Source organism: Tachyglossus aculeatus, chromosome 4 (genome assembly GCF_015852505.1).
Source record: "Tachyglossus aculeatus isolate mTacAcu1 chromosome 4, mTacAcu1.pri, whole genome shotgun sequence".
Classification (NCBI taxonomy): Eukaryota; Metazoa; Chordata; class Mammalia; order Monotremata; family Tachyglossidae; genus Tachyglossus; species Tachyglossus aculeatus.
Window position 1 is genome coordinate 62,292,991 of NC_052069.1, and position 13,419 is coordinate 62,306,409.

Genomic DNA, 13,419 nt, shown 5'->3' on the forward strand with positions numbered 1-13,419 from the left:
CTTCAGGCGCCAGGGGGCGTGTTCTAATAATAATAATAATAATAATAATAATAATAATAATAATAATAATAATAATAATAATAATTCAATCATAATAATGATGATAGCATTTATTAAGCGCTTACTATGTGCAAAGCACTGTTCTAAGCCCTGGGAAGGTTACAAGGTGATCAGGTTGTCCCACGGTGGGGGGGCTCACAGTCTTCATCCTCATTTTACAGATGAGGGAACTGAGGCCCGGAGAATAATAATAATAATAATAATAATAATAATAATAATAATAATAATAATAATAATAATAATAATAATAATAATAATAATAATAACATTTATTAAGCGCTTACTATGTGCGAAGCACTGTTCTAAGCACTGGGGGGATACAATGTGATCAGGTTGTCCAACGTGGGGCTCACAATCTTCATCCTCATTTTCCAGATGAAGGAACTGAGGACCAGAGAATAATAATAATAATAATAATAATAATAATAATAATAATAATAATAATAATAATAATAATAATAATAATAATAATAATAGCATTTATTAAGCGCTTACTATGTGCAAAGCACAGTTCTAAGCCCTGGGAAGGTTACAAGGTGATGAGGTTGTCCCACGCGGGGCTCACAGTCTTCATCCTCATTTTACAGATGAGGGAACTGAGGCCCGGAGAATAATAATAATAATAATACTAATAATAATAATAATAATAATAATAGCATTTATTAAGCGCTTACTATGTGCAAAGCACAGTTCTAAGCCCTGGGAAGGATACAAGGTGATCAGGTTGTCCCACGTGGGGCTCACAGTCTTCATCCTCATTTTACAGATGAGGGAACTGAGGCCCGGAGAATAATAATAATAATAATAATAATAATAATAGCATTTATTAAGCGCTTACTATGTGCAAAGCACAGTTCTAAGCCCTGGGAAGGTTACAGGGTGATCAGGTTGTCCCACGGGGGGCTCACAGTCTTCATCCTCATTTTACAGATGAGGGAACTGAGGCCCGGAGAACAATAATAATAATAATAATAATAATAATAATAATAATAATAATAATAATAATAGCATTTATTAAGCGCTTACTATGTGCGAAGCACTGTTCTAAGCACTGGGGGGATACAATGTGATCAGGTTGTCCAACGTGGGGCTCACAATCTTCATCCTCATTTTCCAGATGGGGGAACTGAGGACCAGAGGATAATAATAATAATAATAATAATAATAATAATAATAATAATAATAACAACATTTAATAATAATAATAATAAGAATAAGAATAATAAGAATAATAAGAATAAGAATAATAATAATAATAGCATTTATTAAGCGCTTACTATGTGCGAAGCACTGTTCTAAGCACTGGGGGGATACAATGTGATCAGGTTGTCCAACGTGGGGCTCACAATCTTCACCCTCATTTTCCAGATGAGGGAACTGAGGACCAGAGAATAATAATAGTAATAATAAAATAATAATAATAATAATAATAATAATAATAATAGCATTTATTAAGCGCTTACTATTGCAAAGCACTGTTCTAAGCCCTGGGAAGGTTACAAGGTGATCAGGTTGTCCCACGGTGGGGGGGCTCACAGTCTTCATCCTCATTTTACAGATGAGGGAACTGAGGCCCGGAGAATAATAATAATAATAATAATAATAATAATAATAATAATAATAATAATAATAATAATAATAATAATAATAGCATTTATTAAGCGCTTACTATGTGCGAAGCACTGTTCTAAGCACTGGGGGGATACAATGTGATCAGGTTGTCCAACGTGGGGCTCACAATCTTCATCCTCATTTTCCAGATGAGGGAACTGAGGACCAGAGAATAATAATAATAATAATAAGGATAATAATAATGATAATAATGATAATAATAATAATCTACAGATGAGGGAACTGAGGCCCAGAGAATAATAATAATGATAATAATACTAATAATAATGGCATTTATTAAGCGCTTACTATGTGCAAAGCACTGTTCTAGGCGCTGGGGAGGTTACAAGGTGATCAGGTTGTCCCACGGGGGGCTCACAATCTTCATCCTCATTCTACAGATGAGGGAACTGAGGCCCAGAGAATAACAATAATAATAACAATAATAATAATAATAATAATATACAGATGAGGGAACTGAGGCCCAGAGAATTATAATAATAATAATAACAATAATAATAATAATAATAATAATAATAATATACAGATGAGGGAACTGAGGCCCAGAGAATAATAATAATAATAATAATGGCATTTATTAAGCACTTACTATGTGCAAAGCACAGTTCTAAGCCCTGGGGAGGTTACAAGGTGATCAGGTTGTCCCACGGGGGGCTCACAGTCTTCATCCTCATTTTACAGATGAGGGAGCTGAGGCCCAGAGAATAATAATAATGATAGCATTTATTAAGCGCTTACTATGTGCAAAGCACTGTTCTAAGCGGTGGGGGGGGGGATACAAGGTGATCAGGTTGTCTCACGTGGGGCTCACAGTCTTCATCCTCATTTTACAGATGAGGGAACTGAGGCCCAGAGAATAATAATAATAATAATAGCATTTATTAAGCGCTTACTATGTGCAAAGCACAGTTCTAAGCCCTGGGAAGGTTACAAGGTGATCAGGTTGTCCCACGGGGGGCTCACAGTCTTCATCCTCATTTTACAGATGAGGGAACTGAGGCCCAGAGAATAATAATAATAATAATAATAATAACAATAATAATAATAAACAGATGAGGGAACTGAGGCCCAGAGAATAATAATAATAATGATAATAATAATAATGGCATTTATTAAGCACTTACTGTGTGCAAAGCACAGTTCTAAGCCCCGGGAAGGTTACAAGGTGATCAGGTTGTCCCACGTGGGGCTCACGGTCTTCATCCCCATTTTACAGATAAGGGAACTGAGGCCCAGAGAATAATAATAGTAATAATAATAATAATAATGGCATTTATTAAGCACTTACTATGTGCAAAGCACAGTTCTAAGCCCTGGGGAGGTTACAAGGTGAACAGGTTGTCCCACGGGGGGCTCACATTCTTAATCCCCTTTTTACAGATGAGGGAACTGAGTCCCAGAGAATAATAATAATAGCATTTATTAAGCGCTTCCTATGTGCGAAGTACTGTTCTATGCACTGGGGGGATACAAGGTGATCAGATTGTCCCACGTGGGGCTCACAATCTTCATTCTCATTTTACAGATGAGGGAACTGAGGCCCAGAGAATAATGAATAATAATAATAATAATAGCATTTGTTAAGGGCTTACAATGTGCAAAGCACAGTTCTAAGCGCTGGGGAGGCTACAAGGTGATCAGGTTGTCCCACGGGGGCTCACAGTCTTCATCCCCATTTTACAGATGAGGTAACTGAGGCCCAGAGAAGTGAAGGGATTTGCCCAAAGTCACACAGCTGACAATTGGCAGAGCTGAGATTAGAACCCATGACCTCTGACTCCAAAGCCCGGGCTCTTGTCACTGAGCCACGCTCCTTCTCTGGCTCGGCCGAGGCAAACGCACTGTGGGTTATGTTTTTTAACGGTAATAATAATAATGATAATGATGGTATTTGTTCGTCCATTCATTCAATCATTCAACGGTAATAACTATAATGGTGATGGTATTTGTTAAGCACTTACTAAGTGTGAAACACTGTTCTAAGCGCTGGGGAGGTTACAGGGTGATCAGGTTGTCCCACGGGGGGCTCACAATCTTCATCCTCATTTTACAGGTAAGGTAACTGAGGCCCAGAGAATAATAAGAAGAATAAGAAGAAGAATGGCATTTGTTAAGTGCTTACTATGTGCCAAGCACTGTTTTAATCAATCAATCAACCAATCGTATTTGTTGAGCGCTTACTGTGTGCAGAGCACTGTACTAAGCGCTTGGGAAGTACAAGTTGGAAGCAGTAGGGAGGTTACAAGGTGATCAGGTTGTCCCATGGGGGGCTCACAGTCTTCATCCCCGTTTGACAGATGAGGTCACTGAGGCCCAGAGAAGTGAAGTGACATGCCCAAAGCCACACAGCTGATGAGTGGCGGAGCTGGGATTAGAACCCACGACCTCTGACTCCCAAGCCCGGGCTCTTTCCATTGATCCACACTGCTTGTTTGTTACGTGCTATGCAACGTAGATGACAATAACCCATAATTGTGGTATTTGTCTGTGCCAAGCGTTGGGGTAGATAATAGTGATGAATGAGCCCGTTGTTGGGTAGGGACCGTCTCTGTATGTTGCCAACTTGGACTTCCCAAGCGCTTAGTACAGCGCTCTGCACACAGTAAGTGCTCAATCAATACGATTGAATCATCATCATCATCAATCGTATTTATTGAGCGCTTACTGTGTGCAGAGCGCTGGACTAAGCGCTTGGGAAGTCCAAGTTGGCAACATATAGAGACGGTCCCTACCCAACAGTGGGCTCACAGTCTAAAAGGGGGAGACAGGGAACAAAACCAAACATACTAACAAAATAAAATAAATAGAATAGATATGTACAAGTAAAATAAATAGAGTAATAAATGTGTACAAACATATATACATATATACAGGTGCTGTGGGGAAGGGAAGGAGGTAAGATGGGGGGGATGGAGAGGGGATTGAATGAATACTGATGGTATTTGTTGAGTTTACTACATGCTAGGCACTGTTCTAAGCGCCGGGGTAGATAATAATCAATAATTATGGTGTTTAAGCATTTACTATGTTGCTAGGCACTGTTCTAAGCACCGGGGTAGATAATATAATCAATAATTATGGTGTTTTAGTATTTACTATGTGCCAAGCACCTTTCTAAGTGCTGGGGTAGATACAAGGTAATCAGGTTGGACACATTCATCCATAAGCCCACTGTTGGGTAGGGACCGTCTCCATATGTTGCCAACTTGTACTTCCCAAGCGCTTAGTCCAGTGCTCTGCACACAGTAAGCGCTCAATAAATACGATTGAATGAATGAATGAATAATAATAATGTTGGCATTTGTTAGGCCAACATTAGAGAAGCAGCTTGGCTCAGTGGAAAGAGCCCCGGCTTGGGAGCCAGAGGTCATGGGTTCTAATCCCACTCCACCACGTGTCTGCTGGGTGACTTTGGGCAAGTCACTTCACTTCTCTGGGCCTCAGTTCCCTCATCTGAAAAATGGGGATGAAGATTGTGAACCCCACTTGGGACACCCTGATCACCCTGCAATCTCCCCAGTGGTTAGAACAGTGCTTGGCACATAGTAAGCGCTTAACAAATGCCATCATTATTATTAAGCACTCACTATGTGGCAAACACTGTTCTAAGCACTGGGGTAGATAATAATAAAAAATTATGGTGTTTAAGCATTTACTATGTGCCAAGCACCTTTCTAAGTGCTGGGGTAGATACAAGGTAATCAGATTGGACACATTCATCCATGAGCCCACTGTTGGGTAGGGACCGTCTCTAGATGTTGCCAACTTGTACTTCCCAAGCGCTTAGTACAGTTCTCTGCACACAGTAAGCACTCAATAAATATGAGTGAATGAATGAATGAATCATACTTATTGAGCGCTTACTGTGTGCAGAACATGTACTAAGCACTTAGTCCTTTTCCCACATGGGGCCCACAATCTTATCCCCACGTAACAGAATCAATCAATCAATCAATGGTATTTATTGAGCGCTTACTGTGTGCACAGCACTGTACTAAGCGCTTGGGAAGTCCAGGTTGGCAACATCTAGAGACGGTTCCTACCCAACAGCGGGCTCACAGGCTAGAAGGGGGAGACAGAGAACAAAACAAAACATATTGACGAACTGAGGCACAGAGAAATGAAGTGAATTGCCCAAGGTCACACCGCAAGATTAGAACACATGGCCTGAACATTTTTATTATTATTTTTTCTTAGAAAAATGATCTGGGCCACCGAGTGAAGTATGGCCTGAAGTGGAGAGAGCCAGGAAGCAGAGAGCTCAGTGAGGAGGCTGATGGAGAGATCAAGGTGGGATAGGATAAGTACTGGGGTCGACATAGAGAAGCAGCGTGGCTCAGTGGAAAGAGCCCGGGCTTTGGAGTCAGAGGACATGGGTTCAAATCCCGGCTCCGCCACTTGTCAGCTGTGTGACTTTAGGCAAGTCACTTCACTTCTCTGGGCCTCTGTTACCTCATCTGTCAAATGGGGATGAAAACTGTGAGCCCCCTGTGGGACAACCTGATCACCTTGTAACCTCCCCAGCACTTAGAACAGTGCTTTGCACATAGTAAGCACTTAATAAATGCTATTATTATTATTATTATCCGGGCAGTATGGCTCAGAGAAGCAGCGTGGCTCAGTGGAAAGAACCGGGGCTTTGGAGTCAGAGGTCATGGGTTCGAATCCCGACTCCGCCACATGTCTGCTGTGTGACTTTGGGCAAGTCACTTAACTTCTCTGGGCCTCAGTTACCTCCTCTATAAAATAGAGATGAAGACTGTGAGCCCCACGTGGGACAACCTGATTACCTTGTAGCTACCCCAGCGCTTAACCCATAGTAGCACATAGCTTGGCACATAGCAAGCGTTTAACAAATACCATTATCATTATTATTTATAGGACTAGGAATGTGACCTTTTAGACTGTGAGCCCACTGTTGGGTAGGGACTGTATCTATATGTTGCCAACTTGTACTTCCCAAGCGCTTAGTACAGTGCTCTGCACACAGTAAGCGCTCAATATGATTGATTGATTGATTGATTGAATGAATAAATCCAGCCTTTCAGGAGTGTGTTTGATGGAGCAAGAAACCTTCTAGACTGTGAGCCCACTGTTGGGTAGGGACCGTCTCTATATGTTGCCAACTTGGACTTCCCAAGCGCTTAGTCCAGTGCTCTGCACACAGTAAGCGCTCAATAAATACAATAAATATGGCAAAGACTGAGTATCTTTGCTGGGATATTTGTAGCACACCATGGGGCTGCCTGTTTTATTTCAATATGGCATCACTGACGAAGTCATATCCATGCATTTGGAACGACCGAAGGCAGACACAAAGTCTGTTCCACCCGGGTTATGACTGGTTTGGGTAGGGACTGTCTCTCTATGTTGCACACTTGTACTTCCCAAGCGCTTAGTACAGTGCTCTGCACACAGTAAGCGCTCAATAAATACGATTGATTGATTGATCGGTTTGGAGCCTCGCATCCTTAAGTTTCAAAGGGTGCACGTTCACCAGTTCCATATCTGTGCAAGCCAAATTGTTCCTGATTTTGTAGCCATCTCTCATGATCCCTCGCCGCTTGTACCTTTTAAGACTTAAATTTTAAGTCCTCGCATCTTCACAGAGAAGCAGCGTGGCTCAGTGGAAAAGAGCCCGGGCTTTGGAGTCAGAGGTCGTGGGTTCAAATCCCGGCTCCGCCACTTGTCAGCTGTGGGACTTTGGGCAAGTCACTTCACTTCTCTGGGCCTCAGTTCCCTCGTCTGTAAAATGGGGATGAAGACTGTAAGCCCTACGTGGGACAACCTGATTACCTTGTATCTACCCCAGCGCTTAGAACAGTGCTTTGCACATAGTAAGCGCTTAACAAATACAAACATTATTATTCATTCAGAAGCTTCTCCGTTCCTCCGATAATCTCGGTTGCCTCCCTCTATAACCTTCTCCAGTTCTCTTCTGTCCTTCTTGAGGTCCAGTGACGAGATCTGCACACACTATTCTACACGTGGATGGACCGTGGTTATTTATTGGGTTCAAACCCCGGCCCCGCCAACTGTCAGCTGTGTTACCTTGGCCAAGTCACTTCTCCGGGCCTCAGTTCCCTCATCTGTAAAATGGGGATGAAGCCTGTGAGCCCCCCGTGGGACAACCTGATTACCTTGTATCCCCCAGCGCTTAGAACAGTGCTTTGCAATCAATCAATCAATCGTATTTATTGAGCGCTTACTGTGTGCAGAGCACTGGACTAAGCGCTTGGGAAGTACAAGTCGGCAACACAAAGAGACGGTCCCTACCCAACAGCGGGCTCACAGTCTAGAAGGGGGAGACAGAGAACAAACCCAAACATCCTAACAAAATAAAATAAATAGAATAGATACGTACAAGATAAATAGAGTAATAAATATGTACAAACATACATACATATATACAGGTATATACATATGTATGTATATATGTGTATTATATATATACACATATATACAGGTATATACTTATATATGTGTATTATATATATACACATATATACATGTATATGTATATACCTGTATATATGTATATGTTTGCACATTTATTATACGTACAAATATATATCATATATTTAATATATAATACAATGATTATATAATATAATATAATTATTATATTATATATATATTTATTATATATACATATATATATATATATATACAGGTATATACATATATACTTTGCACTCAGTAAGCGCTTAATAAATGCCATTATTATATTATTTAGAGCCCCAAATCATGCTTTTGGTTTCAATTTTTATCTCCTTCATAACCATGTTCCTCAACTTCAAACAGAAACCACCTCCCCTCCAGTGAGTCCTCTGATTTGTGTGTGTACAAGTGTCTTTCTTCCCCTCAGCAGGGAATGGAGGCTGGGGGAAATGGGGAGAGTAGAAATGAAGGGAGCATTTCTTCTCCTGCCTCCCGGGGCAATATTTATTTTCCTTCAAGGTGGTTCACTTCAGCCCCCTGCTAAGTTTTGGGCATTTTTTATGGCATTGGTTAAGCACTTACTATGTGCCAGGCACTGTACTAAGCACTGGGGTAGATACCGGCATTGCACTTACGCTAATTGGGTTGGATACAGTCCATGTTCCAGGAGGGGCTCACAGTCTTAATCCCCATTTTTCAGATGAGGTAACTGAGGCACAGAGAAGTGAAATGAGCTGCCCAACTCAAGTTGGTCTTCCGGTTCAATGGCACAGGGTAATTAATAAATAAGAGACAGCTATATCCACAAACGGGTTCTCAGAGGAAACCTGGGCCAGGTTCAACTACTCAATTTCAAAACGAAGGCATAAGAAAAGACGGATGGTTTCCCCCAGGAGAAAGTTTTACCTTGTCAAACCCAATCATTAATTCTGGAACAATGTAGTCCCCCAAGAAGAGCAGATGAAAAATTGATATGCTGCTTCAAAAAAAAGTCTGATAGACGAATATTTCAAGTCGGATTCAAGGCAGAGCCAAATCAGCTCATTCTAGCAATACATTATAGAGGAAAAGAGATTCTTGTGGCGAATTTACATCCTTAACAGTTAAAATTCAACCGGAAAACACCTACTAGGATACAGAAAAACAGCAACGTGGTTTGATTTGAGCTTGCTTCACACACACAAAAACCCCGGAAAAAAACACTTTACTAGACGCAGAGAATAACCATCTTAGTGCCATGCTTTTATTTAAATGAAAAGGTGGGGCGGTTGGGGAGGAGGGACTACACTGTACCAGGAAATAGCAACATGACAATATTTTACAGCACAGCATCTGGAAAAAAAGGAAAGCAATGCTTCAAAGTGGACAGGTAAGCTTATACCATACACCGCACATTGCCAAAGAGTGCCTGGGATTAAATAACTGAATTTGGCCGCGGGCCAAACGATAAAAACGGTAACAGTCCTACTAAGATGAAAATAACAAAAACAAGGAGGAATCAAAACGTCTTCCATAGCTGCGATGACCTTAAGAATGTGAACATTTCTTCACTGAAATTAAAACAGTTTTGGCAAACTGAATCCAGACAGTAACAGTTGCAATCATAATAACAACACTAGCCCTGACGGTGAAAGCACCAGAGAATTTGATATGGCCACCAATGAAAGTCTGGCCTCCGTGAAAAGCACTTTTTTTTCCTTTTTTTTTTGTTGTTGTTTATTTTTTTTTACCTGATTCTCAACTACAGACACACCATAATTACAAAATCTGCAGGCTCAAAAAGGAAATGCATCTTCCTATTCAGTCATTTTCTTTTAACCGAAAACAATAAAACGTTTAGCTGCAATATTCAGATTCTACCGTTAGACATTGCACATATGGTACTTTAACATCGATTGCCGAACTTTTAGTCAAATACAAACTCCAGAATTCAGGCAGTCATTTTTACAATATGATGTGACTGGAAAAGATGCCTCCGACGTGTCCGGTAGCTGATTTTTCATCACTGTTTGGTAACATTCTGAAATTTTGTGCAGGGGAAGTATCTGGGGGTGAGTAAACATCAATTTTTAAAAAGAAAATGTAATAATTAAAAACACTTCTTGATTCTCAATATATTAAGACTTCTTTATAGGCTACTAATTATTCACCACATTTCGGACTAGTAGTTTTATTTACTGTGGTTCTCGTCTAGCCTTTATTCAATACAGGATTATTCAATAATAACCATATACTAATTGTCACGGGAGCTTCTGTCCAACTAGTAGAATGTTCCACCCCCCCATCTTTAATATTTTAATATATTATATACACAATATGTCGACGCTTAAAATATAAGAGTTACATATCCTGGTCTCTTACATGCAAACAGTAGGTCACAAATAGTTTTGAGCCACACATACATCTTGCACAGGTATTGGAAAAAAATCTGTGAATTTTTTTTTTTTTACAGTTTTAACAAATATACATAAATATAAGAACATAAATTACAGTAAAATATTGACAGCATTTTGGAGAAAACCTTGATAACGATCCGGACGCACTGATGCCTAAGGCCTTATAATAATTCCAAAAGAGTACGGTTTGGGGACATCTCATTCCTATTCATTTCCTTAATAAGTAAATAAGTACATCATATGAGGCGTTATTCGTCTCTCTAAGCAGTTCATTTGAGAGAAATGTTCAGACTTTAATTTCTACTCCTCGCAAAAGAGAACAAACTACATATTTCACTTCTGGTACAATACTGTCTTGTCACTTTTACCGGTGCCGTGAACACTGAAACATAACGGGATCTCTGATCATTCAAGCCTTTTCCTGAGAATGAGTTTCCTCTTACCCCACCCAACTAACTCTCTTTAACGCACTGCTAAAGAAACCCAGAGGTCACACGGCGGAAGTTTCTCCTGTCCACGTCAACTAAAACAGTTCTGCTACCTGAAAAAGGATTTTAAAAGATGACTAAAAGTACGTGCGAAACCATCGGAAAGTACTCAGGATGAAAAACGCATCCCTCGGGGACAATGCCGAGAAGTTAGGAACGTAATATCACTCTGGCTGGAAATGTAACGCAACGATCTGTCGATGTCTTTGAGTCTTCAGGGTGAAACACTCTTTTCCGAACGGCATTCGTTTCTGCTAAAATATACCAAACAACCTGATCTTAAAAGGAAAGCAAACTCATTCTAAGTTGGGCAGAAGTGAGAGAAAACTGATTCTAATACCCCAACGGTTATTACACTTGTGTGATGGCAAGCAAACCTCTCTCCTAGCAGCTCAACAAAAGAACTCTTGGCAGTTAATACTTGTGTGCATAATTCATTTATACAGAATTCTAAATACTCAGTGGAATTGCTTTTTCAATAAATCAGACATCATTAAAACGAGGGCCTGGACAGAACGAAAAATAAGTTAGTTTAGTGTTCCTTCAACCCCTCCGAAAGAGAGGTGTCTAAATCCTCTCTCGAGGTGTGATTCACCGTTTCAGTCTCCACATTAACCATCATTAAATTCAACGGGGTTTAGAGGGTAAGACTGAAGGTCTGTTGGCGGAGAGAAATCTTTGCAAAACACCACCATTGAAGACAAACACACACGCACGACGACATAAGGCGAAAACTGTAACAAAAGCACAGAACCCATGATTGCGACCGTATTTTCCATTGTTCTGCCGAACTACTACAGAGGAATGAACATTCAGTGCTTCAGTGTATCAAATCTAATATAGAGCAGATGTACCCTGTATCCTCTGTTAGCACCGACAAATCTCCACCCGGGAATCCCAACATCAACGATCAGCCTAACCCGATCACCCACGGAACGATCTTCTCAACTCCAAAATACTACGATTTACATTCCAGTTGTGCATAAGGACGACAGAGTTTTCCGTCCAGTTTTCAGAAAAGTCTAGTTTGGAGCTAGAAACTTTTTTTTTTTTCTTTTCCTACAGGCGGGAAAGACGAAGTGCAAATCGCCACAATGTTCCGAAGTAAATGTTTTTTTTCCCCCACTACCGTGCCTTCGTCGGTCAAAGTTTTTTCGGCGTTACCGGTCTCTTGGCCTGCCACAGGTGACTGTGGATGGTGATGGCGTCGACGCTGGCAGACATGGTCTTGGCGGGAATGTGGCTGAACTGCTTCCTGTCCGAGTTGTATTTATAAAGTCCTTCTATCATCTTCTTAGAGATAGATTTGGGGCCTATCCCAGTCAGCTTATTGATTTCTTCCATTTCCGGGCAGTAGGTATACAAAGACCTGAACTGGCAACCTGAATCCCGGAACAGGATTAAGAAGTTGTTGGCATCAGATTTTTCCATTTCCTTTAGAGTAAAAGAGGAAAAAAAAAAAAAAGGAGACATGGACTGCATGAGAATGCTGACAACTTATACGGGCTGTAAGCTCACTGTGGGCAGAGAACATTTCTCCCAACTCTTATACTGTACTTTCCCAAGTGCTTAGTACAGTGCTGTGCACAGTTCAGTGCTCAATAAATACACTTGATTATTTGCACAGCTGGTGTAATTCATTCATTCATTCATTCAATCGTATTCATTGAGCGCTTACTGTGTGCAGAGCACTGTACTAAGCGCTTGGGAAGTACAAGTTGGCAAATTCTTAGCAACGACTAATAATAATAATTGTGGTATTTGTTAAGCGCTTACTTTGTGCCAGGCATTGTACTAAGCGCTGGGGCGGGTACAAATAAATCGGGTTGATCACGGTACCTGTCCCATGTGGGGCTCACGGGATTAATCCCCATTTTACAGATGAGGGAACTGTGGCACCGAGAAGTTAAGTGGCTTGCCCAAGGTCCCTGAGCAGATAAGTGGCAGAGCCAGGATTAAAATCCATTCATTCATTCAATTGTATTTATTGAGCGCTTACTGTGTGCAGAGCACTGGACTAAGCGTTTGGGAAGTACAAGTTGGCAAATTCTTAGCAGCGACTAATAATAATAATTGCAGTATTTGTTAAGCGCTTACTTTGTGCCAGGCATTGTACTAAGCGCTGGGGCGGGTACAAATAAATTGGGTTGATCACGGTACCTGTCCCACGTGGGGCTCATGGGATTAATCCCCGTTTTACAGATGAGGGAACTGCGGCACCGAGAAGTTAAGTGGCTTGCCCAAGGTCCCTGAGCAGATAAGTGGCAGAGCCAGGATTAGAATCCGTTCATTCATTCATTCATTCAATCGTATTTATTGAGCGCTTACTGTGTGCAGAGCACTGGACTAAGCGCTTGGGAAGCACAAGTTGGCAACACACAGAGACAGTCCCTAATCCAAGT

General features: G+C 40.9%; 1 protein-coding gene across 4 annotated transcripts in view; it reads right to left on the reverse strand.

Annotated features, from left to right (window-relative positions):
• Window positions 1–9,354: 9,354 nt before the first annotated feature.
• Window positions 9,355–13,419, reverse strand: part of CAMSAP2 (calmodulin regulated spectrin associated protein family member 2) — a 150,307-nt gene continuing 146,242 nt past the window's right edge. For all 4 annotated transcript variants that reach the window (XM_038744539.1, XM_038744538.1, XM_038744537.1 and 1 more), the window contains one exon: window positions 9,355–12,451. In XM_038744539.1, the coding sequence (XP_038600467.1) occupies window positions 12,161–12,451 (291 nt within the window). In that variant the 3' untranslated portion in view covers window positions 9,355–12,160. The remainder of the gene's footprint in view (window positions 12,452–13,419) is intronic.